The sequence below is a fragment of the Maylandia zebra genome, linkage group LG17, assembly GCF_041146795.1.
Source record: "Maylandia zebra isolate NMK-2024a linkage group LG17, Mzebra_GT3a, whole genome shotgun sequence".
NCBI classification, from domain to species: domain Eukaryota; kingdom Metazoa; phylum Chordata; class Actinopteri; order Cichliformes; family Cichlidae; genus Maylandia; species Maylandia zebra.
In genome coordinates, this window is record NC_135183.1 from 5,992,628 (window position 1) to 6,020,589 (window position 27,962).

Here is a 27,962-nt window from a genome sequence, read left to right on the forward strand (position 1 = left end):
CTCAGGATATGTCAGCCCATTTCTACTGGAAATGCCTTTTGGTTAAACTTTCAGCAAGGAATTTGCATTTGCACTGTTACATTTTTATAAAGCTTTAATGTACATAAAAACCAGCTTCTTGTTTAAGTGAAAATAAATGGAAGGTTGTCTTTTTGCGCTAGTAATGTTGTAGAGTTGTATTTTGTCTCGCATCAATTATATCGTCAGTTATATCGTTATCGCAAATTTTCAAGTATATATCGTGATAAATATTTTTGGCCATATCGCCCTGCTCTAGCCACAAGGATCAATTCTGGGACCAACTCTATTTAACCTTTATATAAATGACATATTTAATGTATTAAAGTTATTAAAACTAGTCATATTTGCTGACGACACCAATATTTTTTATTCTAACGACGATCATAGTGACCTAGTACTTAACATTAACAATGAATTAAGGAAACTAAAAATATGGATGGATGTTAACAAATTATCTATAAATTTGAGCAAAACCAAGGTAATGTTCTTTGGGAATTACAATGTAAATGTAGATATTGCAATAAAATTAGATGGTGTAGACATAGATGTAGTATCAGAAATAAAATTCTTGGGAGTAACGATTGATAGCAAATTATGCTGGAAATCACACATTAGACATATACAAAATAAAGTGTCTAAAAGTATCTCAATCATAAACAGAGCCAAGTTCTTCTTAAACTACCATGCATTGTTTTTGTTATACTGTGTACTAGTCCTACCATACTTGACTTATTGCGTAGAGGTGTGGGGCAATAATTATAAAAGTTCTCTGCACCATCTGGTCACACTACAAAAATGTGCTATAAGAGTAATGTATAAGGTAGGATATCATAGTCACACTAATATATTGTTTTGGCAGTCAAAACTATTAAAATTAACTGAGTTAGTTGAATACACGACTGCTCAACTTCTATATAAGGCAAATAAGGGTATACTGCCAGAAAATATCCAAAAGCTCTTTACACATAAAGAAGGAGGTTACAATTTGAGGGGATGTAGTAACTTTAAAAGGCAGAGAGTTAGAACTACCAGGAAAAGTTTGTGTGTGTCTGTGTGTGGAGTGAAACTTTGGAACAGATTGGATGTCGAGCTCAAACAATGTCCAAATATTCATCTGTTTAAATTGAGGTACAAAAAATGTATATTGTCAAGGTACAAAGAGGAATCGAGGGTGTGATTTTCCTTGTTTATATATAGAATGTTAACAACAAATTTTTTTCATAATTCGTACAGTTCAAAGTGTTCAACAGCAGCATAAAAAAATATTTATTTATTTTTTAACGTAGGTCAGTTTGTTTCATTTAAATTGACCGTTAATCAACTAGCTGGTGTCAAACAAATTTGGAGATTTTAAGGCTATTAGCCTTCAAAAGAAGCTACGGCACTCTTTCGTTAATCGCCTCTTTATTCATGATGTCTGAAGATGTTCATCTTCCAGAAAGTGCCTTCAATCTCCTTCCAGTGGAAGACAAAAAGAAGGAAAAAGCTCCCAGATATATATCAAAATTCAGGCCTGCAGTTATGTTGGAGAGAAAACTGGTGAAGGAGCCGATAAGGACGATGGGACCTGCCAGATTGGAGTTGCCATCTCCAGAGAATTTCCTCAAGAAGCATTCGAAAGAGCCCAAACTGCCTGAACAGACACAGAGCTCCAAAGATGTTCATAAAACCTGCTCTTTCACTGAGAGGAAACCTCCAGTCCCCAGAAGGAATGACAAACCACTGATGGGAATTCACACCAAGAGGGACTTTTTAAAGGAAACACCTGAACTGGTGCCAATGAAACCACAGCCTGCATGCGTAGACACCAGCAAGGGGCACAAACAGGTGCTGGAAAACTCAGGGCTTGTCCCAAAGTTCATCACACGAAAGGACTTTGGTAGAGTACCAGCGTACCTCCAGCAGCGCAGCGAAGCAGAGAGGAGGGCTCGAGAGGAGTATGAAAACTTTGTAAAAGCAGAGCGGGAGCAGAGGGCCATGAAACACATAACAGAGGAGGAGAGACAAGCCATCCTGAAGCGCCTGAAGGAGACCTGGGATAAGCTGCATCACGAGTACCAGGCCCTTCCCCTCATCATCGACACTATGTCACAGAGGGCCACCAAGGACTGCCTCGAAAGGCAAATGAAGCAGCTGGAGGACGACATCAACTTATTCGAGAGGTTCAAAATCATCTACATACCTAAAGATGATTAAACTCAGCAGAGATGAGATGCAGTGTAGTGAATGTTGTTATTTGCCCCATTCACGAGGAAAATAAACTGGTTGATTTACTGTAAAAAAACAAGAAAAAAACAACAACAAATAGCTATATAAACAATTATCTTATAGAGTTGAAATGGACACTGTTGATATTGTCTTACGCTGTTGTTATCGCTGCTATCTCAATTATTAGGAAACAGTAGACCAGAATTAATTCTTAAAAGTAAAATTAATGAAGTTACTACTATATAATGGAAGCAAACTTCATTGATATTTTTATAGCCAAAATATAAATAATAAATGGAGAGGATGTATTGATGGTGATGACTGTGATACTCAACGGTGGTAACAAAGACTGTATTATTGATGCTAAATATTTGCACTACTGTATGTTGTAATTATGACAATGTCAATTTTATAATTGTAATTGTATGTCATAAATATTTAAATGTACTGTGTAGCTATAAAATTTAAAACTCAGATAAGATTGTAGGGGTGGGAGTTAAAAAGCTTGTCTTCATTCCACTCCTTTTCGAGCTAAACTTGTTTTTTTTTGTGTGTGTATAATTAAGTGTGCCTATGCAAAAAGGCACACTTATTACTATTGCTCGGATTTATTAAGTGTGCCTATGCCAAAAGGCACACTTCTTATTCTTTCTCGGATTTATTATTCTTCTTCTTATTATTATTATTTTCCTTTTTCCGCCTGAAATTTTGGAGCGTAACTCATCCCACAGTTTTGACACAATGAATTGGATTGGACTTGTTTGAGGGTAGGAAATTTGTCTATCGCACAGATTTCTTCAGATTTCAAACTGTGGAAATGAACCACTTTTTTCTCTCGTCATAACTTTTTGTTGGATTTCCACAGAGACCTGAAGATTTCCATGACTGTTCACCAAAGCCTGCTGTCTCTTACGGTGAAAGAATGATATCGATACTCCAAATAGATTTACGGTGTGTTCACACCGAACGCGATGGACGCGAATAAAACGCCCCAAACGCCCCTAATTTGACGCGTGTACATTCGCGTCTCAACGCGTGTCCAAGAAAAATCCATCGCGAGTCAAAATATCATATTTTGACGCGCGTGAACCGGAAATGTGGGAGGAATGTGGGAGGGAGTTGTGCCAGACCGGCAAGATGGCAGCTGTCGAGCTAGCGCTTGAAGAGAGAGTCTCCCTTCTCTATGTACTGTGGAGAGCAGAGCAGCAGCGTAAAAGACGTCCTCGCCGTACCTGGGTCCATCAGGTCCTCCAGAGGCATGAGCAGTTTGGTGAGTTTCACCACTTGCTCCAGGAGCTGCGCCTGGATGACGGCCGATTCCAGCGCTATCACCGTCGGCCAGTTTGAGGACCTGCTTTCCCTCGTCGGTCCCAGCATCGCCCGCCTAGACACCAACTACAGACGCTCAATCCCACCGGCAGAGCGCCTGTCCGTCTGCCTGAGGTTAGTAAAAGTGTTTAATACGGTAGTCCTTTATTGATATCTGTGCTAATATGCTAATCCATCCAGTTATACACTGCTAACATGGATGTGCTATGCTAACAGTGAATGCTGTCGATGTTTACTGAAAGCAAACTGTGGTACAGAGACGACTCTTTATAATATTTCTAGCGATACTCAGAAGGTCTCATCAAGCCCCGATTTAATTCGATTTATGCTGTTATCAGTGTTTGCGATGATAGCATGGCTGTGGTGTCCTATCAATGTATGCGCTCGGTGTTTGCTGATATCAAACTGTAGCATTAGCACCACTGAGTTAACATTTGTAGTGATACTCACTCCTTTTTATTTAGACCTGGTTTAATTCTGGGATAGTTGAATATTTGTATATAATCCCTGCAGCTGTCAGACTCTATAGCAGGGGTCACCAGCCTTTATTAAAACAGAGTTAGATCAAACTGAACAGTTTGGTTCATCTTTAGTTACATGGTTCTATCTTGATAAGCTGTCTTATCACAGATTAATTTTTCAAAAATATTAATGATTTAAGCAAGGAAAGGGCTACATGTCAACACACAACTCTTTATTTCTATTAATGTCTTACTTCATTCCTACCTGATTGACATGTTTAGGAATTATGAGTGATTGGCTCACTGTAGTGGCAAAAGTTGCTACCAATCAAATTATGATATGTTAAAGTTAAAACAAAACACAACTGTTTTAGATATGATCTAATATACATTTTGTAATTATCCTTATAATTACAAAATGTTTTATGTAAGATTTAAGTTTTGTGATTTAAATCTGACATCACAAAAGTATTTTGGAATTTGAATAATGTATTTTGTAACTGCAGTACACATAATACTGATTTTGAACAATTTTGTCCAGGTTCCTTGTCACCGGGGACTCCTTCACGACCAAGCATTCAGTTACGGAGTCGGTGTGTCCACGGTGAGCCAGATCACCCCCCAGGCAGCGACGTCCATCTGGGACTGTCTAGTGGACGACTTCACGGCTGTGCCTTCACCTGGAGACTGGCGGTCCATCACAGAGGGACTCCAGGAGCGCTGGAACTTTCCTCTGTGCTGTGCAGCTCTGGATGGGAAGCACATCCAGACAAAGGCACCCCATATATCATATAGGAGACACACACATTGATATACACTAAATATTTATTTCATTTCTTTTTTGTGGTGCCCAAATTTATGCACCTGCTTGATTTTGTTTAAACAATTATTGCACACTTTTTGTAAATCCAGTAAACTTCTTTTCACTTCTCAAATATCACTGTGTGTGTCTCCTGTATGATATTTAACTGACATTTTTTATTGTAACAACCAACGATTTATACAGGAAAATAATGTCTATTAACAAGGTTGCCCAAACCTTTGCATCCCACTGTATTAGTATATTTTGTCATTAGTATAATATGAAATAAATTCTACATGTGTCAAGTCGTGTGCCAACATTTGCTGTGTAGTAGAACTGAGACATTAGTCATTATAAAAATTTATTTGAAATAATATTAAAAGTCTCAAACAGAAAAACATTAAACATAAATATATAAAATATAAGAATTTACAGAGAGACAGGAATAAAAAGGACCAGCTGCTCTCCAGAGCAGGAACAAGGCTGAGGAGGAAATGCTCCATTGGAGACTGGTGTGGCCTCTTCAGGGACTCCAGGATGGCCAGCTCCACCGCCGATGGACCGTCCAAAGACATTCAAAACTGTTCTCAGAAATGGTGATTTGGTGGCCCCCAGTGGATTCACATTGCTATTACAAGTCTGTATTCTTAAAACTGATCGATCATACAACAGAAGCAGCGGGATTTACCAAACATTATTTAATAAATGATTTTGCAATACAAAACATCTGTGCAAAAATATTCAGACAAAATACAAAGCCAAGGCCTCTCTTGATCAATATGCATGTAAACCTGTTATGGGTACACTGGCATTGAAATATACATATACTTTTGTTTCTTCTTACCAATAAAAGACAAAAAAAGGCACTATAATGAATTTTTGCCAAATACAAAAATACCTAAACTTGATTAAGATTCACAGTCTTGTGTACAAGTGGTTTGTGCACTGCTATATTAGTACATAGACTACATAAAAAAAGATGACTGTAGCCACAATGACGGCACCCAATGGTTGAAACCTTCACTTGAGCATTTTCACTTTTATTATTTTATTCTATTAGACTCTGTACACTCATACGGTAGCCATGCCTTATACTATTCTCTGCCTTATTAGCAATTGTCAGTGACAGCATCCTTAACAAAATGAGAAACGTCCTGTATTAAATAAGGCTTCACTGATGTCAAAAATCAAGTGAGAAGTGGACTGGACTGGGGGAGTCGCCCCCTGTTGGCCATCAGTGCAGACTGCGTTGGCCTTGCTTTTTTAAATCTGGAAGCAAAGTCTAGCTTATATATACAGTCTATGTTAGTATTCGTACATCATTTACATGGGTAAAGATGCTTAGGTAGCTCACTCTGCTTTAGATAAATAGAATCACAAAAACACACAGAGAGGAAAGGCATTTGAAAAATACACTCTCAAATGATTTCAAATAGCATGGACACAAGAGCACACCCTTCATGCTGCTAATAACAGCCAACCAGCTTCACTACTGACCTCTACTCACTTGAATGCTGAGGAAAACTAAAGAGCAGTAGGATTTATAAAGACAACTGAATTTGATTGTGATGCCATTTTTGCAGCTACTTTTTTCTTGTTGCTACATTTCACGTGTCCACTTACTTTACAACTCAGAAATGCACTTTATTCTCTGCATGTCCTCAGTAAAAACAACCCGGATGTGTTATTGCTGTAGTTAAAACATGCACTCAGGAACATTCGCACCCATTGATTGTTGACTTGACACATTACTGCTGGTTTTCTGACTTTTGTTTTTAGGGAATGAAAGAAGCTTCATATTTGGCCTCTCATAAACCATCGTGGATGGCTGAGGCATAGTTTGTGCGGCTACGAAACTGAGACTCACCAAACACACACTTCGTCATCCTTCACTGGGAAACAGACAAAACGGTCAGACTTTTTTTCAGGTTGTACTTTTTCTGTTAAAAGCTGCACGTGCTGAGCTTTTTTTTTCCCATCTCCAAAATGAAATCCGTAAAAACTTTCGGAAAAAACATAAAAGACTGTATCCAATCAATTATGCGGCGAATGAAGTGTTTGCCCTGAGAACGGTGTGGGTTAGCTGTGGAAGGAAGCGAGTGCTTTGTGATGTCTTTTGTTCATCTGCAGGGGGCCCTCTTGCCAGTTCTGAAGTTAGATGCGATGTCTCCCGGAGAAACAAAACTGGGGGGCGATGATGAAAAGAAATGATACTTAAAGGGAGGCCGATCAGATAAACTTCTAGCTTCACTGTGTCCGGTCTTCTTGTTGCAGACGTCTCAGACAGCGTGATGAAGTTGGAAAATAAAAAAACAAAAAAAAACAAAACACACATTCAGCTGTCATTCTCAAAGGGACTTCTTAGCACCTGCATTAGTGCTTTCATAGCTGTTGGCAGCATGGGAATTATGCATGCTAACATAAATGTTACTGATTGGTTTATGAGGGCCAAGGAGGCATCATTTATTGGAGCAGGCCACTGTTGATCGTTTTTATAAAGTTACTCGCCGTTTCAATTCGCGCTCCCTTGGATATTTGATTTTTTGTGTTGACAAGCAAGCCAATGAACTAGTTTAGAAAAAAAGGCACCTGAAAGTCATCACATGAATATCCATGTCTGCCTGACATCCTGTAGGAAAAAGTCCATCGAGTGGGAATTGTTTAGTTTTTTTTTGTCTGATTGGAACACAAACTGTTGAATAAGGCCACGGGAAGAATGTTTTCACCTTTAAAGTGTTTTACTTAATAAAAAGTTCATTTGAATATATATCTTTGTATTTCATTCATTCATTCAGGACCTATGTACTGTATTTACACAGAGGTTAAAATAACATTTTCAAACCATGATAGTAAGTACGCCTCCTGTAAACAGTAAGGCATGACAGAGTCAGACAGCTGCTTATATAGCCTGCTTAGTGTTTCTTGGATACCCAGATGTGTGGCACGCTCCATCTCTGTTGGGTCTTGGTAAGACCAGAGAAGAACTGTGACGCTGCGCCACTGGCTGAAGCGCTAAACGTCTCATATCTGGGATCTAAGCTCAAAGAGGTTGAATATTTACAGCCCTGCAGTGATGACTGAGTCGTTGTACATCAGCACATCAGAGTCAGGGGTAAGCAGTGCTGACGTCTGAGACACGTGGTCCACCATCCCCTTCTGGGAGATTTGTCCGTACACCTGAGCCGACCCTCCGCCGCTCCCCGGCATGATGCAGTGGGACAGCAGCGGCGTGTTGGCGTCATGGTTGGAGCCCGTAGTGGAGGGCACGCCGCTGACGTGACCCGTGCTGGTGGAGCCGCTAGCGCTGCTGGGGGAGCGGCTTTTTGGAGGGGGCAGGTGGTGCTGGATTACCCTAGTAGGCGGAGCTGGGGGTGCAAAGTGAGCTGGGAATGCTGCGTATCCTGGCGGGATTGGGTATCCGTTGACTGGGATAAAGCGCTGGTGGGTTTGGGTCACGGCCATGGGCGTCCATGCTGGAACTGCACCCATCTGTCCCGGCGCGGGAATAGCCTGGGCTGGGTAGAGGTACCCCGCGGCGGCGGCGGCAGCATAGCGTGGGTTGCTAAGGTTGCTGACGGGGCTGGCGCTGAGCGAGGTGGTCTGAGTGGTGGCGTTGCCTCCTCCTCCAGAGGGCGTGCTGGAGCTGGCGTGGGACGACAACCCCTCCCAAGCTCGCAGGCGGGCGTGAATATCCTTGAAGCGCGGCCGACGTGCTGGTCCTTCCTGCCAGCACTCTGTCATCAGACCATAAAACCTAAAAGCCAACAGAGTTATTTCATTACCACAACAGCAACAATCAGACTGCTTCTAAAACTCTATTTGAATTGAATACACTAAACTAACCCTAATACCAGAGTCCAATAAAGACACTTGCACACTTGAGTTTCACCATTAGCTGGATGCACTATCTTCTTGTATACTTCTCATATTGCACCGGTAATTGCAACATACCTTGGTGGGCAGTCTTCGGGGCAGGGCAGCAGCTGCCTCTTTCTCACCATCTCCATCACTTCCTGGTTCGAGAAACCATAGTAGGGCTGTAGCCCGTAGCTGAAGACCTCCCACAGCACAACTCCAAACGACCAGATGTCCGAGTCTGTGGTGAACTTTCCCGAAGCGACGGCCTCAGGGGGCATCCAGCGGATGGGCAGCACAATTTTAGGCTGGAGGCAGTAGTAGTCTGAGGAGTAGATCTCTCTGGAGAGACCCAGGTCAGAAATCTTGACGTGGAGCTGCTCGCCTACCAAAATGTTCCGAGCTGCGAGGTCCTTGTGAACGCAGAAGTGGCTGGCCAAGTACTCCATCCCAGCAGCCACCTGGTTCACAATATTTAGAAGATGTTTGAAGGAGCAGTGAAAGGTAGACATTAAAACACTGATTTTAATTCAAAGTTTCTACATGAGCGATTAAGATCATCATCAACATTTCATGTAAATGGTTCATGTTTAAATGGAAGGCACAACAGTACTTCTTCCACTACGCTTGTAGCCAACTACGAGGATGTTTTTAGATCCTACCTGTATGGCCATATGCAGAAAATCTCCATGATCCAGGCTGGATTTCACCGTGCCGTCCTCATCGCTGCTACAGCCGACGTCTGAGTGTGGCGAACGCATGATGAGGAACTCGTGGAGGTCACCTTGGGGCAGAAACTCAAACAGCATGCAGACCGGCTGCTCCTGGGTAACCACACCCACCAGGCACACCAAGTTGGGGTGCTGAAGCTCGGTCAGCACTGCGGCCTCCTTTGATGAAGTTGGATAAATAACGGTGAATTTCAAAGAAACAAACAAACAAAAAAAGGTGGCTGGCAGGTTGATTTCAACATTTACTGGAAAAGTGGATATTTACAAAAGATGTGGGAGTTTAATGGAGAAACTGAGTCTGAAACTGTGTGGCTTTGACAGGTGATTATAAGAAGATCACCCAAGCTGGTTTCACAACGGCTCATTGATTACTTTTGAAATTGAGTCGATGGTAGTACCACTTTAAAATGTGGGCACAGTTCAGGTCTGCCTCACTTTCTGTAAACGGAAAGTGAGGATTACGTCTTACACATGCCGACTGCCTCAACCCGCCGTCACATCTAAATTTATCTGGACAACCTTCCACCAAGTTACAGTTTATTTTGGGAGCTATTTCCAGAGAACTCATCTACAGTTGAGCAGTTCAGCCGTCTCCAATCTTTCACTGCGTCTACCTTCTATAGACATACAACAAGCCGTGCTTGAAATCTTGTGGGCCTAGACGCCTTTCCTCTAAGAAAGCAGCCACATGTAGTTTTTAGCAATAGGATATTTTAGTGGTACATTTCATTTTCCAACTCTACACAAAGACGACTGATGTGGCTTCATTATTGTATATATATACATTTTTTATGTGTGTTGTAAAAACGGTTAATTTAGAAACATTTCTTACTTGCTGGAAGTCAGCCCACTGCTGGGCATTGGAAATGTCTTTGAGGGTCTTTATGGCCACAAGCTGGGCCTGGTCCATGCCCGGCAGATACAGATGACCTTTGTAGATCTTCCCTAGAGTACATTCTCCGAGCTCCTCCATGAAACGGACGGCTGATAAGGGAAGCTCCTTGGCCTTGCTCTACAGAAAGAAGGAGGAGGAAAAAAATGGTAAGGTGACATCAACAGGTTGAAAACACATTCAACAAAAATGAAATCATTACTTTCTTTGTCGGGTCAGCAGCCTTTCATCACCGCTGTCCTTGTAGGGAAAAGAAAACATGATGTCGCTGCTTTCAATCTGATGTAGGCGAACTGCCTAATATAACACCAAATCCGTGTTTGAATTGTAGAAGAAAAATAAAACTATAGCTCAGAGCTGATAATTCACGCAATCAGACTCAGCCCATTACATCAGCCCCCAAATCGCCCCTTTCACGCCTCTGGAAAGCGATGTGGGAAAATTGCGAAATCTGGCAACATGTCGCAGCTTAAAAATGTCATCTGGCTGACAGGTTAAGCAAAATTTGGGAAGATGAGGCAATTAATTCTCTTGCCAGTAAACCCTAGAATCAGCTGCAACAATAGCAGAAAACAATGTAGCGCTCCCTGTGAGGGATGACTTTGCTTTTTCATCTTTTGGAACTCACTGAGGAGTGCTCTGACTGGAATGCTGGGTTACAGCACATCTAAATCCAACAGGAATGAGCTGGGCTGTGGGGTTAGGACAGGGTCAGGCACGTTTTGGAATTCATTTAAAGTAAATTGCAGTCAATTAAATCCATTTCCTCATTAAGATAAAGAAAACGAATGATTCAAATGGAGAAAATGCGGTTCAGCAGTTTCCCACAAACACCACAGCAGATACACTGTGTAAATGCCATCTGTTAGAAATTAGTCACCTTAATAAGTATATTTAGTGTCAGATTTCTGTGTAAAATAGTTGAGGGGAAAGCAGATCACTTGTTTAAGAATTCATGAGGACTGTTCATAAGATGCCCCCACCTTACCATCTCTCAAAAAAAAACAACCCAAAATCCAGGGAAAATGGCCTTCTTCAAAGGAAAGTTTATAAGAATTTATTTTTTATATTTTATGAGTGATTATTTTTTTATTTTTTAGGGGGCAAAGTCTGTGAGCTACACTTCTGAAAGTGTGAGCACAGACTTTCAAACCTCAGCTCAAGTTAATCCAATTTGGATGTCCGATCTCCAGCAGCAGCTTGGGAGGCCAGTAGAGGAGATGGGACCCACATTTTGTTTACAGCTTCACATGTGCAAAGCACGTAATAGACTTTAAATCAGCTGAACACTTCACAGATATTAAAGCCTGATTATGGGGGAAAAACACATTTTCATCCATCTTCAGTGCGATAAGTCCCAGGTATGATGCCATAACTTTTTTTGAGACTCTTATCCAAAATCTGTGACGGTATTTTAATTTCTCAGTATGAATTTTTTTTTTTTAACATAACGTCTTATTACAATGTGTATCTTTCCCCTGATTTTTTCTTCAGGCAAATCTGTGATGTCAGGTTTCTGTGTGTGTCTTCTTTTTTTATTTTGATCATTAAGATTAGTCTTCTTTGCAACCAGAGCATGACCACGGTTGATAATCATACCGACCATCTCATTAGAACAGCACCAACAGATGACGGTGGGGATGTTGGGGACTGAATATTTTTTATATAAAGTCGATGGTGCCAAACTGCCACTCGTATCTATGCTTGGGAAGAGATAAAAGGTGCAGAAAGGTTGGCAGAGATTTCCAGATTCCAGGAACTTTGAGATGAATAATGAAATTCCTCTGTGAGGACACATGCACTCACACACTCACACATGCACACCGTCTGTACAAGCTCTGAGGGGGGTGGTGAGTGTGTGTGTTGTGCATGATGTGAGACACAGATGTTTTTAGTTATGGGTTTTTTTCCCCGCTGTCTTTCCTCCCCACACCCAAACCCTCAGATCCTCCTCACACCACCACAGATTTCTATGTGTGTGTCTAAATGGACTGTCATAGGCAGTAACCCTTGGGTGACCCCCTGCAAGCAAAGCCTGTTAGGTAGCAGCTTAATCCAAGACAAAGCTGCAGATAATGAAAACAGGAAAGAAAGACATTTGACTTAGTAAAACGTCTAAAAGTCGGAATATTTAGCCCATATAAAAAAGTTTTTAAAAGACAGAAATCACACAGCCGCTCCCTTTTATTAAAATTTTCTTGTAGATCTGTAAAATTTAGCTACAAGGCTGAATGGACGCATGAGGGCGGGGCTTTGGTAATCTTTCAGCTGATGGTTATGCAGTCTGCTATATTTCAGAACCAAGTTGGCAACAAAGACCATTTAAAATCAACTGTATAATTCCATGACTGCATGGCTGTCACTCTCCTGTAAACGTAACTCTTTGCAGACACAAGGTCTTCATGTAAACAGCAAGGAGAGACTCCCTTTTTAGGTCAGTGAAACATTTATTCCAGTCCCCCTCCCAAAAAACCCTCAGAAACAAAATAAAGCAAGGATATTAATGGATTCTGACGCATCTGTGACATCTGCAATTCTCTCCGCGGCTCTTCGCTGTAATACTATACGCCTTACCTTGAGCATCAGCTCAAGTGTGCCCAGCAATACATGCTGTCTAGATAAACCCCCAACCCTCCGCCCTCAACCACCACAATTATGTGGAAAAAAAGATGTGCTTACACGACATGACAGGGTGTGCAGCCTTGAAGGCAACATGATACTCATGCTGATGTGAGCTGTGTGTTTTACTGGGAGACCATGATATACATTACAAAAAAGAAAAAAGCTCCAGTGGTATTAGGATGGACAGAAGCATAGCAATGGAAAACTAGATCTACTTCTACTGAATCGAGAAAAGGTTCCTGAGAAGAGATTTAATTTTCAGTATATAAGAAATCTGGGGCGTTTCTGAAGGTACTGTACCATGTTAGAGCATCTTAACATAGAGTCCTTGAATACTAGGCAGTTGTAGAGGATGAGTTACTCTACTTTAAATGACTCCCACCCCTTATTGGAGGATTTCAGCTTCTTCCTTTGGGACAGAGGTTTGCAGCCCCTAAATGCAGGCGAAGCTTGAAGAAACAGCTTTGTCCAAACTGCTATTTTGTTGTCGTTGTTGTTGTTGTAGCAAATGACACATGTTTTTTTTCTGTATTTTTTTAAAACTGTATTTATTTATTTACTGTACTTATTTCTCTGTTTATGACAGTGCTTTTATCTCCTTTTTGCCGTTTTATATCAGTATAGTGTTGTCTAGTTTTAGAAGCTGTGATTAGGACGTCTATTTAAATTTGTTGATTAAAGATCATAATTAGAGATCATAAGCTGCCTTTGATTTAGACATGTCTGATATTTTTGTAAAAACACAAAATAGTGTATATATATGAATATTTTCAAAAAATGCACAGAATGCTCTGTGAGTTCATGACATCATCATAACTGATTTACTGAGCAGTTAGAACTTGTCACTCACACACTGAGAAGCACTCACAAACTTTCTGTTTCTAAACAATTTGTTCACTTTTTATCTCAGTCATGCCTGAAAAGACATCAGGTAACTTTTTCCATCGCTTTCGAGATTTGATTCAGAGAAAACGCACAGGTGGAGATGTAAGTAATTAAACATACTCATTCTTGACTTCTCTGCTGTTCAAATGTAAACGTTTCGGGGTACGGTGGCCCCTAGAGACAAAGCACGTACAAACTCCAAAACACATGCAAAATCCAAAACACTTGCAAATTCCAAAACACGTACAAACTCCAAAACACTTGCAAACTAAAAAACACATGCAAATTCCAAAACACGTACAAATTCCAAAACACATGCAAATTCCAAAACACTTCCAAACTCCAAAACACATGCAAATTCCAAAACACGTGCAAAATCCAAAACACTTGCAAAATCCAAAACACTTGCAAAATCCAAAACACTTGCAAAATCCAAAACACTTGCAAAATCCAAAACACTTGCAAAATCCAAAACACTTGCAAAATCCAAAACACTTGCAAAATCCAAAACACTTGCAAAATCCAAAACACTTGCAAAATCCAAAACACTTGCAAAATCCAAAACACTTGCAAAATCCAAAACACTTGCAAAATCCAAAACACTTGCAAACTAAAAAACACATGCAAATTCCAAAACACGTACAAATTCCAAAACACGTACAAATTCCAAAACACGTACAAATTCCAAAACACTTGCAAAATCCAAAACACTTGCAAACTCAAAAACACATGCAAATTCCAAAACAGTTACAAATTCCAAAACACGTACAAATTCCAAAACACAACGGAAGTGCTCCAGGACGCTAGGGGCAGTGTTGAGCTTTTGTTACCTAGTAACTACACAAGCCAGGAAGTACCAATGACCGGATTTGGGGTTTGCAGCCTTAAAGGCCGCATTTTAAGGCCGATTACGTCACAGCGACAAGAGAAGGCTTTCCCAATTCAAAGGCTGCTCGAAATGCGGCCCTCAAATGCGTCCATAATTTCCCTGAATTTTAAGGATGGGTCGGTGTAGCCTTCATGGCCCAACATATCCCAGACTTCATAGTGCGGTGGTGGTGTGGATAATTTTGCCGAAAGAAAACGGTGGAAGCGGAGCGGAGGAAGAGTAAACTTTCAGAAGTAAGTACTGAATATTATGTCACTTATTTATGCGCAAATATTTTTTTAATGAAGAACATTAAACCATTATTGTTGGCCACATGTCGGGAAAGTTATGTGACATTAGTCATGTCTGTACTTTCAGAATTAACTTGGTTTTAAAGCCTTTACTTTAAAAAAATATATATATAGTCGACCTTAATCTTACAGAGATTGTGATGATTTTGTGGATAATTAAAGTCAGTCATATATCCACAAACACAACAAGCTGAAAGTCAGTGATGCTGCTCGGTTTGCAGTCCTGAATATCACAGCACAAGGAAGATTCACTGCACTGTTAATGTTAGCTATGTTATATTGCTGCCTCTGTTCGGTGGTGTCGAGCCAAACGGACTTTAACGTGTGTTTGAACGAGCTGACGGTTCACTTGTTAAGCTGAAAGAAAGATGCTTTAATCACAGGAGTCACACATGTGTCCACTGCACCATCTGGGAACTCTTCTTGTTTCGTAATCAGAATCAGAATCGTGTTTATTGGCCAAGTATATGTGCAGACACATACAGGGAATTTGGTTCCGGTAGATGGTGGCTCTCAAGCACAGCAATGTAAATCACACACACACACACACACACACACACACACACACACACACACGTGTCTATATATACACATTACACATACATACATAATAACACAAACACTAAATCCTCCTTCTTTTGTGCTGTTTGACTTTCACCTGTCTGTCCTGCACTCGCTCTCTGTTTCTTTCTCTCTGATTGTGGAATAAAAGTATGAACATGTGTTTATAAGTCACACTTGTGTTTGAATCCTGCAGCTTATCACACATTTGATTTCCATGTGTGACAACTGCAAGTGTCGAGAGTGAGGACAGACTGAGGGACCCACTGCTGTACATCATCTGTGAGGCTTTGCACCCCTGATGATCCACCAGGACAAACTCAGCAGTGTGTGAGGAAGAGGAGGAGGAAGAGCCAGCAGCAGCTGACAGATGGAGAGAATAGACAGACTGTTCCCTGTTTGTGAAGGACTGCTAGAAACGTTTAAAATAACTAATTGTCTGTCCTGAATCAGTCTTATTAGGTAATGTTCAAATAATTTTATCATTCCAGTGTTTTCAGTGTGGGAGAAAGTACTCAGGGCCTTCAAGTTACACACTATGAAAGGCAGCAACAAGTGTAATATTCAGAAACCTAAAGTATGTATCAGCAGCAGAATGGACCTAAAAATAAATGTTTGTTCCAGTTCTATGAAGCTTTGAGTATTTTGGATCAGTAGCACTGCTGTGTTTGTTGCATCATATTGCTGTAATTGTTTATATGCTTTATATATTCTGAGGTAAGTTGATCTATAGTGTTACATCATATTCTATAAGGATGTTATGTGTTTGTAGACTTTCTGCCCAGTTTGACCCATTTAGCAGAAGCCAGCCTGTTTAAGGCTCTGATATCTATTCTGTATGACTTAAAGCAGTTATGACATGGTCTGATTTTCTCACCCAATAAAGGAATATTTCATATATCAGTCTACTCTTCATTTTATCAGAAACAGTTATCACAGCTTGTACATTTTCTTTTTATAAATATATGTAAGCAATGAGCCAAATTTAGTAATGCCAACGTGAAGGAACAACATTTGTCTCTTATATATGATACACCTATATATGCACTGTCAAAGATACTTGTCTTTGAGTTAGAGCTGGGCGATATGAGATTTTTTCATATCACAATATGTTTTTTTCATTTCAGGCGATAACGATATCTATCACGATATAAGCCAAATAACTATATTTGTAAGATTTAAATGTGCCGTTGCTCACAAGTAAAATGTGAAATAATCAGCAGCTTGTTTTTATTTAAATATTTATTTCCCATAATAAGTTCAACAGGGTAGATGTACTTAAGGAACATGAGACTTTTTCAGATAAATAAAGGCAAATATTGCAAACTACACAAAAGGCAGCCGCTTTCAAAGTTTCAAGTTTCAAAATAGAACAAACGAAACAGACTAAATTGTCAATTCCACTTAGAAACAAAATATTAATTCTAAAAATAAATTTTAGTTTGTTTTACAGAAGAACAGACAAAACTGACTAACTTTTGTCAATATCAAATAAACTGAGAACTAAAAGGAAATTCTCAATCTCTCCTTGTTGTATAGCTTAGCTTTTCAAACAGTTTTAACAGTTACTTTAGTCTGACAAAAGCCGAATGACGAATTAGCGCTTCCAGTCAGAGACACATACACGGGTATTTTTGAAAACGGAGATTTTCCTTTTTCGTTTTAAAAAATAATCCCGTCCACACATAAAGGCAGAAATGAAGGAAAACGCTGCTATGAACATGCCAAAGCAGCAGGTGGCGCTAGATTCCTAACCGTGCAGAAATGTTGGCCAATCAGAAGTCTAGAAGCCTCGGTGGGAAAAAGTAAACAAAGCTGGGGCATAGAAGCAGAACCGAGTCGTATGTGTGGAGGGACAGTAACTGTGTGTATATGTAAGCATTTAAACACTGCAGAGAGTAGAATTAACAGTATTGTAGAAATTCATTTCACCGAAACAATAACGTGGCGCACAGTGTGACGCATGCACCAGTTTATTGCATTTCCAGACTTGCTTTCGGCACAATTTACAGTGCACGCTACTCTGTTTTTTGTCAGACTTGAAATAGCCGAAATACCTTCACACTACGGAACTTCTATGGCTCTTCCGTTCGACAATCTCTCCGGCATTGGAACCATCATCTGTTTTCTCTTCGGTCACGCTCGGTTGATTTTTCTAGTCGGCACACTCATTTCCTCCATTACGCGCTGGCTCCATTACCCGCTGGCTGCTTCCCAAACAAACACACGTGCGGCTTGGCACTTGTGCTGTACGTAACAAGTCACGCGACGTGACGCTGCGGCTGTGATTGGTTCGGCTCTGCGCTACTTAATTTGGATTGGCTGACCTTTTTTCTTTTCTTTTTTTTTTAAGAGGACAAGAGCGGCGAGGTCTATCGCGATAGCTTAATTTCTCTATCGAGTAAAAGTTATATCGCGATACATATCGTTATCGTTCTATCGCCCAGCTCTACTTTGAGTGAAGATTTAAGGTGATAAGACATATAAATAACTGCAACTTGAATCTGTACTGAAGCTCAGTATTTGACACAGAGTTCATGTTCACTGCTGTAATAGCTAATAATGATTAATATAATAACTATAATATTGGCCATATTATATTTACATTACCAAAGTGATATGACTTTAGTCTCATGAACAACATCAGCTAATTCTTATTTACTAATTAATCTTGAAATAACTGTTCAGTACAGAAATGAAGCCCAAAAATCATATTTTACTGTCCTGTGGTCTCAGCCTCAGATACTTATCAAATCACACAAAGCTCTTGTAGAAACAAACAAACAAATGAACAAAATATGTTCTCCCTCATTTCTGTCAAACCAAGTTGTATGACACGTTTCCAGCGGTTAGTATCATGGTTGCTAGGCAACCTGGGAAGCGCGACGGAGACTAGACCGTCCCATACAGACAAACTTGCCGTTTATTTTGCAAATCGAGCTCAACACTGCCCCTAGCGTCCTGGAGCACTTCCGTTGTGTTTTGGAATTTGCAAGTGTTTTGGAGTTTGCAAGTGTTTTGGAGTTTGCAAGTGTTTTGGAGTTTGCAAGTGTTTTGGAGTTTGCAAGTGTTTTGGAGTTTGCAAGTGTTTTGGAGTTTGCAAGTGTTTTGGAGTTTGCAAGTGTTTTGGAGTTTGTACGTGCTTTGTCTCTAGGGGCCACCGTACAGAGCAACTGTCAGCGCTTCACCACAGAGTCCAGGATCCTGGACTTTCACAAAGCTCTGAGCAGTAAGAGAAATGTGTTCTTTCAACAGGCAGACACATCGCATATCGCACAGAGACCCAGAGATTATGCTGTGCGACTCCCACCTTTACCTAAGCAATGCGCAGGCTCTCCACAGAGAGTCCAGAGAAGCAGGAACTTAAGTCCCTGGTTGGATGACCCCTTTTGGAATCAGGAGGACCCTAAAAGAAGTCCGTGTAGCCTCAGCTCTGTAGACACACACACACCAAGTGAGCTGAGGGCCATTCCTCTCATTGACAGTCCTGTTGAGATGACACCGCTCACTCCAGTTCCTCCACCTCCTCGAGCAGCTTGTCCATCACAATTGCCTGTTTTCTCTGCTAAACATTTAGGAGCAGGTCAGTTCAAAGGTGATGCTTTTCTTTAGTGGTTACACCTGCTGTTAATCAGTTTCCCAATCAAATTTGGGCCTATTTTGGAAAAACTGCAGCATTTCCAGGATGGGATTGTAACCTCACCTGGACACACAGTACCAACCAAAACATTTACTGCAGTAAAGCCTTTGACTCCAAAACCTCCAACAGTTCCCATACCGCAAAAACGAGGACCTCGGCTTGGGACGCTGCTGCGCCGTGCAAAAGTCGTCCCTATAGACGGTAAGTGGTTTTCCTCAGTAACTGTAGAAGATGCTGAATAATCAAACTTTAAATTAAGAGATTTTTTAAAAAGATTTTAATGAACAATTAATCACTGCATCATGTACAATGCTTCAAATTAGAAGAAATTACATTTTCTCTTTACTAACCTCGTTGATTATCAGACAAGAAAGCAGACAGTCAGTGCAGTCAGAATAATCCAAGAGAGGGCAGGGTCAAACTCCCGCCTCTAGCTACACCTGTAGAGAGCCTGTCCCACAGCTTTAGTCTGCTGTCTTCAGACGACTGGTAAGAAGCGTAGTAAGGAGACATTAAATACTGCACAGAAACAGTGCTGCATAATGTGGCTGTGTTATTTGTGGTGTTCCTGAAGTCGTGTTCAATGTTGTGTTGTGTAAATACAGGATTAAGAAAAGACAGGGGTTGCAAACTATTCAGTCTCTGGCAAAGCACCACTCGGACATCCTGAAGACTAAACTGCATGAAGTGTGTCTGGTCCTCACTGAGGAGGTATTGCACACTTTATGTTTCTTATATGTGTTTCATGCAGCTAGTTTCCCTTCAAGCGCATACTACAGCCTCAACTGATGATTTTCACTCACATTTTAGGTGAAAAACCAACGCTCAGCAGTAGCCTGTGAGGCCATACATACCATCGATGAGCTCTACATTCAGCTCCAGAAAACAATGGACCCAGAAGTTGAAACAACAGGCCGAGCTCTATTGCTGAAGCTTGCACAGACCAACAACAACTTTCTTCATCAGGAGGTCAATCTGGCGCTTGATGCCATGGTGGAAAATTGCAGCCATGGACGGATTCTGAGCGCTCTGTTTAACACAGGACTGACGTAAGAGGAGAGAAGAAGCTGTAGTGATTTTATTAGAAGACATGAAAGAGAGATGATGTTCACTGAGTTGTGTGTCTAATATTGTCCTTGCTCAGCCATCGCTGTGCCGCAGTGAGGAATAGCACAGCTCAACACCTGCACCAGCTGGCTGACAAAGTTGGAGCAGCCGTCATCCTGAAAGCAGGAAGCTTCACTGAAAGGTTTCTAATTGCTGCCTCTAGAATGGCAGGGGATGCTGCACCTGAAGCCAGGTGGGTACTTTTAAATGGGTTTGAAGTGCATCAATGTTTTATTTTCTGTGAGTTTACACAATTAATGACAACTGTAATCTTCCACAGGTACCATGGGCGAACAATCATCAAGAAACTGACCCTTCACAAGGACTTTATGAATTTGTGGATGAAGATTGTCCCTGAAAAAGACAGGCGTCCTGTGGAGAAGAGCCTGAAAAAGGCTAATAATTACAGGCAGCAGGTCAGCATTCAGACTAGGCTCTCCTCTCCAGCAGGGCCTGGGATCCCCAGATGTGACAATGCAAGTCCTGACGAGTACAGAGGAGAAGAGCTACAGTAGCAGCAGCACTCTGAGGCTAAGCTGGGAAAGTGGTTGGAGGTTCAACCATCATGACCACAGACAGTCCCAGTCGCTCTGCAGGAGTAAACTTCTCCATCTTCAGGACTACAAACTATTTATCTGAAGGACAATATTATTTAGATTTACATTAATTATTATTACATCATTCTTATTATTACATTATTTGTATTATTTCATTATTATTATCACATTTTTAAGATCCTGAATGGACAATGAATGAATAAATCCCTTTTTTTTTTCATGTGAATTAAAATGGCACTTTGGTTGGCACATATACAGTTTCTGTTTTTCTGTCAACAAATATTAATACATTCTTAGTTCTCTTGTTTTCGTTTTTAACCCATGATTTTGCATTTTTATCAGGATTCAAAGTCATTTTTATAACATAAAGAAATATTAAATAAATACTAGAAAGTGAAAATTTCAGAAGAAATTTTAAGTGTGTCTATGCTAATCAGTGTAGTTTAGAATAGAATAGAATAGAATTCAACTTTATTGTCATTGCACAGGTACAGGGCAACGAAATGCAGTTGGCATCCATTCAGAAGTGCTTTAGTGATATAGATATATTACAATATATATTAGCAATAATATAGATATGTAAGTATATTACAGAAATGGGTCTATTATGGAATGTTATAATGTACACGGTATGAAGTATGTTGTGAATATTCTATAACTATAAGTATGTACAGGCTGTAGTGAGTACAAGCTATGAACAGGATATAAATATGAAAAACTATACAGAATATGAAATAAATAACTTTACAGAAATAATGGGAACTATGCAAGTTGTAAACAGTTGTAGGATTAAAAATTATCGAATGTACAGGTTTGCCATTCATACGGCTACAGAGAGCAAAACTCAGCAGAGCAGCCATTCTCCCACCATGAACTATGGTAAAAACAAACACCGCTCGCACCTCACAGATGACAGCTTACAGTTTTGTGTAAAGATGAGGTGACTTCGTACAGCCCCGATTTGCAGACGCTGTGCACAGAGGTTCATGAGCAGAAGTCCCATTGTACCACGGCAGACCCGACAATGTTTGCATGAACACGCTTTGAAGCATTACGTTATGGACCACTTTTCACACATGGTTGGTGTACCCACTAGCTTTTCAACTCACAGCCCAACACACACCAAAAAAAAAAAAACAGCCGAGAGAGCACAGACTTTACGCCCGTGGGTCCACCTCCCCTGCAGCGGCACTGCAGACCACGCCCTGCCACACACATCAAACACGTAAAATAAATATTTATGCACTTTTGCATTCACTTTTTGTTTTTTGTTATTTTTACACAGTGTTCTGAATGATTAACAATGGTCTACAGCCAATCTTGTGTATTAGTATACAAACTTTGGTTGTAAGATTCAGATAACTATTTAATAAAAGGTAAATATTTTATATGAGAGCAAGAAAGAAAAGTATATCTTTGTGTCCCCCTTTCCCTGTTAATGCCCCACCTGGCCCCCTGGCAAAAGCTTTGCTAGATCCGCCCCTGCACAGTTACCAGCTGTCAGCTACACAAAAAAAGGAGCTTGGTGTTATTTGTCTCTCAGAAACAGTTGATAACTTTCCTTCAACTCATTCATGTCACCTAAAAGGTAAACCTGTTTCTCCATCACCAGTTCAGCTCTGATGACTCAGTAAGGACATCTCATGGTTAGGACCAGCCCTTTTTTTTACAGCTGTGGCTCCAGCAAACATCAGCTGATACTAGAAATTAAAATCAAATGAATTCTAACAACAGCTGATCAAGCTTAAACGTGCTGCTGTTGTTTAGCGCAATAAACAAACAAGAGAAAAGCCGATCATTGATCAGTTTCATGATTGAAGTTTCAACAGGCGAGAGAATGACAGGGGAGGCTGTCATAACGTTCAACATCAGTAACTTAGCGTGTACACAGCTGTCGTGCTAGCTAGCACGCAGAACGAGTTATTGTAACTGTCAGCACAAGGAAAATAAACTACACCTAAACTCGGTTTATATCTGACCCAAATAGAGTGCAGTTCATAACTTCTTACCTGAAATTCAGTTCACCTCACGCTCTGACCGACAGCCGCCTGCTTCTCCTGCCTTCGGTTTCCCTTATCCACGATTGAGCTCCGTTAGCCACCACTGGTCGATCGGCGGCCGCCTCGCCGCCTCATATGTCTCTTTCCCCACATACAGTGGGGCAAAAAAGTATTTAGTCAGCCACCGATTGTGCAAGTTCCCCCACCTAAAATGATGACAGAGGTCAGTAATTTGCACCAGAGGTACACTTCAACTGTGAGAGACAGAATGTGAAAAAAAAAATCCATGAATTCACATGGTAGGATTTGTAAAGAATTTATTCGTAAATCAGGGTGGAAAATAAGTATTTGGTCAATAACAAAAATACAACTCAATACTTTGTAACATAACCTTTGTTGGCAATAACAGAGGTCAAACGTTTACTATAGGTCTTTACCAGGTTTGCACACACAGTAGCTGGTATTTTGGCCCATTCCTCCATGCAGATCTTCTCGGGAGCAGTGATGTTTTGGGGCTGTCGCCGAGCAACACGGACTTTCAATTCCCGCCACAGATTTTCTATGGGGTTGAGGTCTGGAGACTGGCTAGGCCACTCCAGGACTTTCAAATGCTTCTTATGGAGCCACTCCTTTGTTGCCCGGGCGGTGTGTTTTGGATCATTGTCATGTTGGGAGACCCAGCCTCGTTTCATCTTCAAAGTTCTCACTGATGGAAGGAGGTTTTGGCTCAAAATCTCACGATACATGGCCCCATTCATTCTGTCCTTAACACGGATCAGTCGTCCTGTCCCCTTGGCAGAAAAACAGCCCCATAGCATGATGTTTCCACCCCCATGCTTCACAGTAGGTATGGTGTTCTTGGGATGCAACTCAGTATTCTTCTTCCTCCAAACACGACGAGTTGAGTTTATACCAAAAAGTTCTACTTTGGTTTCATCTGACCACATGACATTCTCCCAATCCTCTGCTGTATCATCCATGTGCTCTCTGGCAAACTTCAGACGGGCCTGGACATGCACTGGCTTCAGCAGCGGAACACGTCTGGCACTGCGGGATTTGATTCCCTGCCGTTGTAGTGTGTTACTGATGGTGACCTTTGTTACTTTGGTCCCAGCTCTCTGCAGGTCATTCACCAGGTCCCCCCGTGTGGTTCTGGGATCTTTGCTCACCGTTCTCATGATCATTTTGACCCCACGGGATGAGATCTTGCGTGGAGCCCCAGATCGAGGGAGATTATCAGTGGTCTTGTATGTCTTCCATTTTCTGATGATTGCTCCCACAGTTGATTTTTTCACACCAAGCTGCTTGCCTATTGTAGATTCACTCTTCCCAGTCTGGTGCAGGTCTACAATACTTTTCCTGGTGTCCTTCGAAAGCTCTTTGGTCTTGGCCATGGCGGAGTTTGGAGTCTGACTGTTTGAGGCTGTGGACAGGTGTCTTTTATACAGATGATGAGTTCAAACAGGTGCCATTCATACAGGTAACGAGTGGGGGACAGAAAAGCTTCTTACAGAAGACGTTACAGGTCTGTGAGAGCCAGAGATTTCCCTTGTTTGAGGTGACCAAATACTTATTTTCCACCCTGATTTACGAATAAATTCTTTACAAATCCTACCATGTGAATTCATGGATTTTTTTTTCACATTCTGTCTCTCACAGTTGAAGTGTACCTCTGGTGCAAATTACTGACCTCTGTCATCATTTTAAGTGGGGGAACTTGCACAATCGGTGGCTGACTAAATACTTTTTTGCCCCACTGTATGAGGGGAAAGAGACATACACCGGTGGCTAGCTGCCCTCTGTTGTAGCTCCGCGTTAGCCACCACCCAACAACTCAGTTATTTTTCCCACATCGACCAGCATCATCGGCCCATATAAACGAAATATAAGTCCACTGAAACACAGACTGTTTGCGAGCGATCGGGGTGGGGAGTGGGGGGGGTGAAAGGAGTTAGAGCCGCCTCACTGTAAGCGAAGCCCGGGTGCTTTTTAGCTAAGGGTCGCTAGCCGCGCTAGCTAGCTAGCAGCAACACGTAAGAGAACTTGCTAATATGGGATGTCTTGATAAAACGAGCAGCTATTTGAAGTTTACACACCTACATTCTCACCTGAAAATATCTTTAAATTTTATTTTGTGACCTAGAAACACTAATAAAAGACATATATAAAACGAAGAGGTAGCCGCCATTGTTTTACTCGGCAGAATTGTGGGATATGGAGTTTTCCACCAAGCGGAAAAATAATAATAATAATAAGAATAATAAAGCCAACGAATAGTAATAAGTGTGCCTCTTGGCATAGGCACACTTAAAAAGATTAATTAAGTGAGAGGACCAAGGATAAGGAGAAGTGTAAGGGAAGGGTGTGGAAAAAGAGACAGTGAGAAATAAACAGGAGGGAGGTGGTGGGCTGCAGTTGAACATTCCTGAACCTGCTGAGCTCTGATGACGGATCTGATGCTTTGTCTGAGACAGGTCGTTTCCACACACACTCAAGCCAGTAACCCCGGCATGCCGTGACATATCCCTAATGACACACAGAGGGCTGTGCCAGTGTTTTGACTCCTTCTGCAGTCTGTTTGCATGCCAAACGACAGCCTCTTTACAGTCATTACACAACAGCGTGATGATGCACTTAGTGTCCACTTCAAAATCGTGAAGTTTACAGTGTTTAATTTTTGCGTTGATATTACATGTAAAAAGTGTTCTATATCTGCAGAAATAAACGGTAATCTGCAGGATTACCAGGAAGGCCCTCCGTCATTTATTCCCCACCCTGAGTGCCATCTGCTGTGACTGTAACGCTCCCTACCTTAGGCTTGTATGCAGTCGCGAGCATGGACATCTCAACGTTCTGGCCGCGGACGGGTTTGGGTTGGCGCGTCACGGGAGGCCTGGAGGACTTCTGGTTGTTGCGGCACACGCAGATGAAGAAGAAGAGCAACGCGATGGCTAAGGGGATTACCACGCTGGGAACCAGGATGTACAAGATCTCAATGCCAGACTCCTTATGGTCTAAACAGATGGGACATCGAGAGAGGGGAATCATGTCATTTCACACGTCACACATGTGTCACAAAGGCAACATCGCAAACTACGATTTAAAACTAGCGTCTCACCACAGAGGGGTATGTCGCAGAGCTCCATTCTGACCCCCTCATCTAGTGTGAAGCACCAGGGGGGCTCGTGTTTGTTCCCTGGGTTGCGGCAGTACGAGTGTCCTCCGTTAAGCTCCGGGTAGCGCACAGCCTGGTAGTTGTGGCTGTGAGGATACTGGGAGTTCCACGGCTGACACTGACGCCCTGACTTGGTTATGCTTACCGTCCCTCTGTAGTCTACCCCACTGTTGTTATAACATTTGTGATCTGGTGGAATATAACAGACAATGATGTTTTAGCAGCGTCAACACAGTAAATCATTACAATTGCCACATGAACATGTCTCACTCTTGTTAATAGGCTCTGTCATAGGGATCCCGATCCTCAGACAGTTGGCGGCCTCGGGGCTGTCGGAAGTAGCCAGGTCATCGCAGTTTGGCAGTTTCAGTCTCTTCAGTATTATCGGGTTGGAGCGGGCGATGATGTACTCGGTTTTACACAAGTCGTTCTCCAGGATCTCGCATTCGTCCTTACAGAGGTCACGGGGTTTGTCGGACCCCGAGCTGCGGTCGCACGTTGGGAAGGCAAAGTGGCAGAGGGAAGGGATGGCGAACTGCGAGCAGCGGTCAGACAAATGGTTGGACGTCCCGATCATGGTGAAGGCCGCTGGGAACGAGAGGATTCAATTTCAGTTGCTTGAAAGTTTCTAAATAACGAAGAATTAGGAGACTGAATAAAAACAGAGAATTTCATACTTTAAATGCACGACTCGCGCACAGCGATGCTGTTCACTTATTGCAAACATGTGCATTGCTGCGGCTGTCATTATCACTACGGCGACTACGATGAAGAGGAGACGCGAATAAAAAGCGGCCAAGTGAACCTGACAACCATCCAAATGTTTCTCCAGCACATGTTGCTTGAGTAAAAAGGAACATAAAGATCAGTAAGTGTGACATTAAATTCAAGATGCTGAATCTGGACTCTGATATGATTTACAGTCCTACTGTTGGCCTGTTACGACTCTGTGGCGCCATAAATCTCAATTATCACTCGTCCTTGATGTTTCAGATCAGGCTCTGGATTCATGGCCTGCGTCATTCCCTGAACTGTTGCACGGATATAATCAATAATGACCTCTGAGGACAAACGCATGCATACGCATAAAACAAAAAGCACACACGCTGAGACACAGACGTGTAACAACACTGGAAACAGTGTGTCGGCCACATGTGATTCATACTGAGTGGTGAACTCCCTTTGAACTCTCTAAGTGACGTTCTGCTTCCTTCCTGGAGCATATTAATTATGATTACCTTCTGAAAAATCTGAATTTACACAAAGTTTTTATTGAATTACTACATCTTTTTTATTTTTAGCAGCAAATTATGTCTCTAAAAGAGTTTGGCAGTTTCAGTCTCTTCAGTATTATCAGTATTATCAGTATTATTTGTCTTTTAGAGACAAATTATGTCTCTGAAAGACATAATTTTCTCCCATTTAATTGAATCTACCAAAAATGCAGGTGCCATCTGCCATCAAGAGCAAGGACAGAAGAAGCGGCACTTATTCCAATTTTTCAAACAAAGCATAAAGAAATGACTTTTGGCTCAAGACTTTTGCACAGTACTGTATGCCCTTTGGTCATTGATTGTGTTCAGTTGTCTTTCTTGAATCTGCAGGAACTAAATATTTAGTAACATGGAATCATCTTCATCAAGTTAAGCCTGTACACACAAACTAATCAAACGTTTCTTATGAATGAATATGTATTTATGATGGATGTAGAAGTAAATTTAATCTATTCTCAAAACATTAATTCGATTTGTGTTGGCTCGAAGGAGGTTTAGCCCGCTCAAACTCACCTGTGATCTGGGTCTCAATCTCCCCCTGCATCTGCAGCGAGTCGACAAAAATGCTGCGGTTGCCGATAAAGCGGGCGCAGGCTATGCCTCTGTACGGCTGGCAGAATCCATCTTCAGGAAACCCGTTGCTGAGAGGTCAGAGGGGCGAGA

At 41.5% G+C, this 27,962-nt stretch overlaps 1 protein-coding gene, 1 long non-coding RNA gene and 1 pseudogene across 2 annotated transcripts; 2 read left to right on the top strand and 1 right to left on the bottom strand.

The window, feature by feature from the left end:
* Positions 1 to 1,391: 1,391 nt before the first annotated feature.
* LOC101467097 (enkurin pseudogene) lies at positions 1,392 to 2,299 on the top strand (annotated as a pseudogene).
* Positions 2,300 to 3,358: 1,059 nt separating this feature from the next.
* Positions 3,359 to 5,126, top strand: LOC143413307 (uncharacterized). The gene is made up of 2 exons (XR_013093936.1): positions 3,359 to 3,672; positions 4,561 to 5,126. It is a non-coding gene; the product is annotated as an uncharacterized LOC143413307 (long non-coding RNA).
* Positions 5,127 to 5,501: 375 nt separating this feature from the next.
* On the bottom strand, positions 5,502 to 27,962 carry LOC101476446 (inactive tyrosine-protein kinase transmembrane receptor ROR1). The gene is made up of 8 exons (XM_076876111.1): positions 27,813 to 27,962; positions 26,296 to 26,613; positions 25,969 to 26,214; positions 25,662 to 25,864; positions 10,240 to 10,419; positions 9,339 to 9,566; positions 8,773 to 9,137; positions 5,502 to 8,575 (listed from the first exon to the last, which is right to left on the bottom strand). The coding sequence occupies exons 1-8, from the start codon at positions 27,841 to 27,843 to the stop codon at positions 7,879 to 7,881; spliced, it is 2,268 nt and encodes a 755-aa protein (XP_076732226.1). The 5' UTR covers positions 27,844 to 27,962; the 3' UTR covers positions 5,502 to 7,878.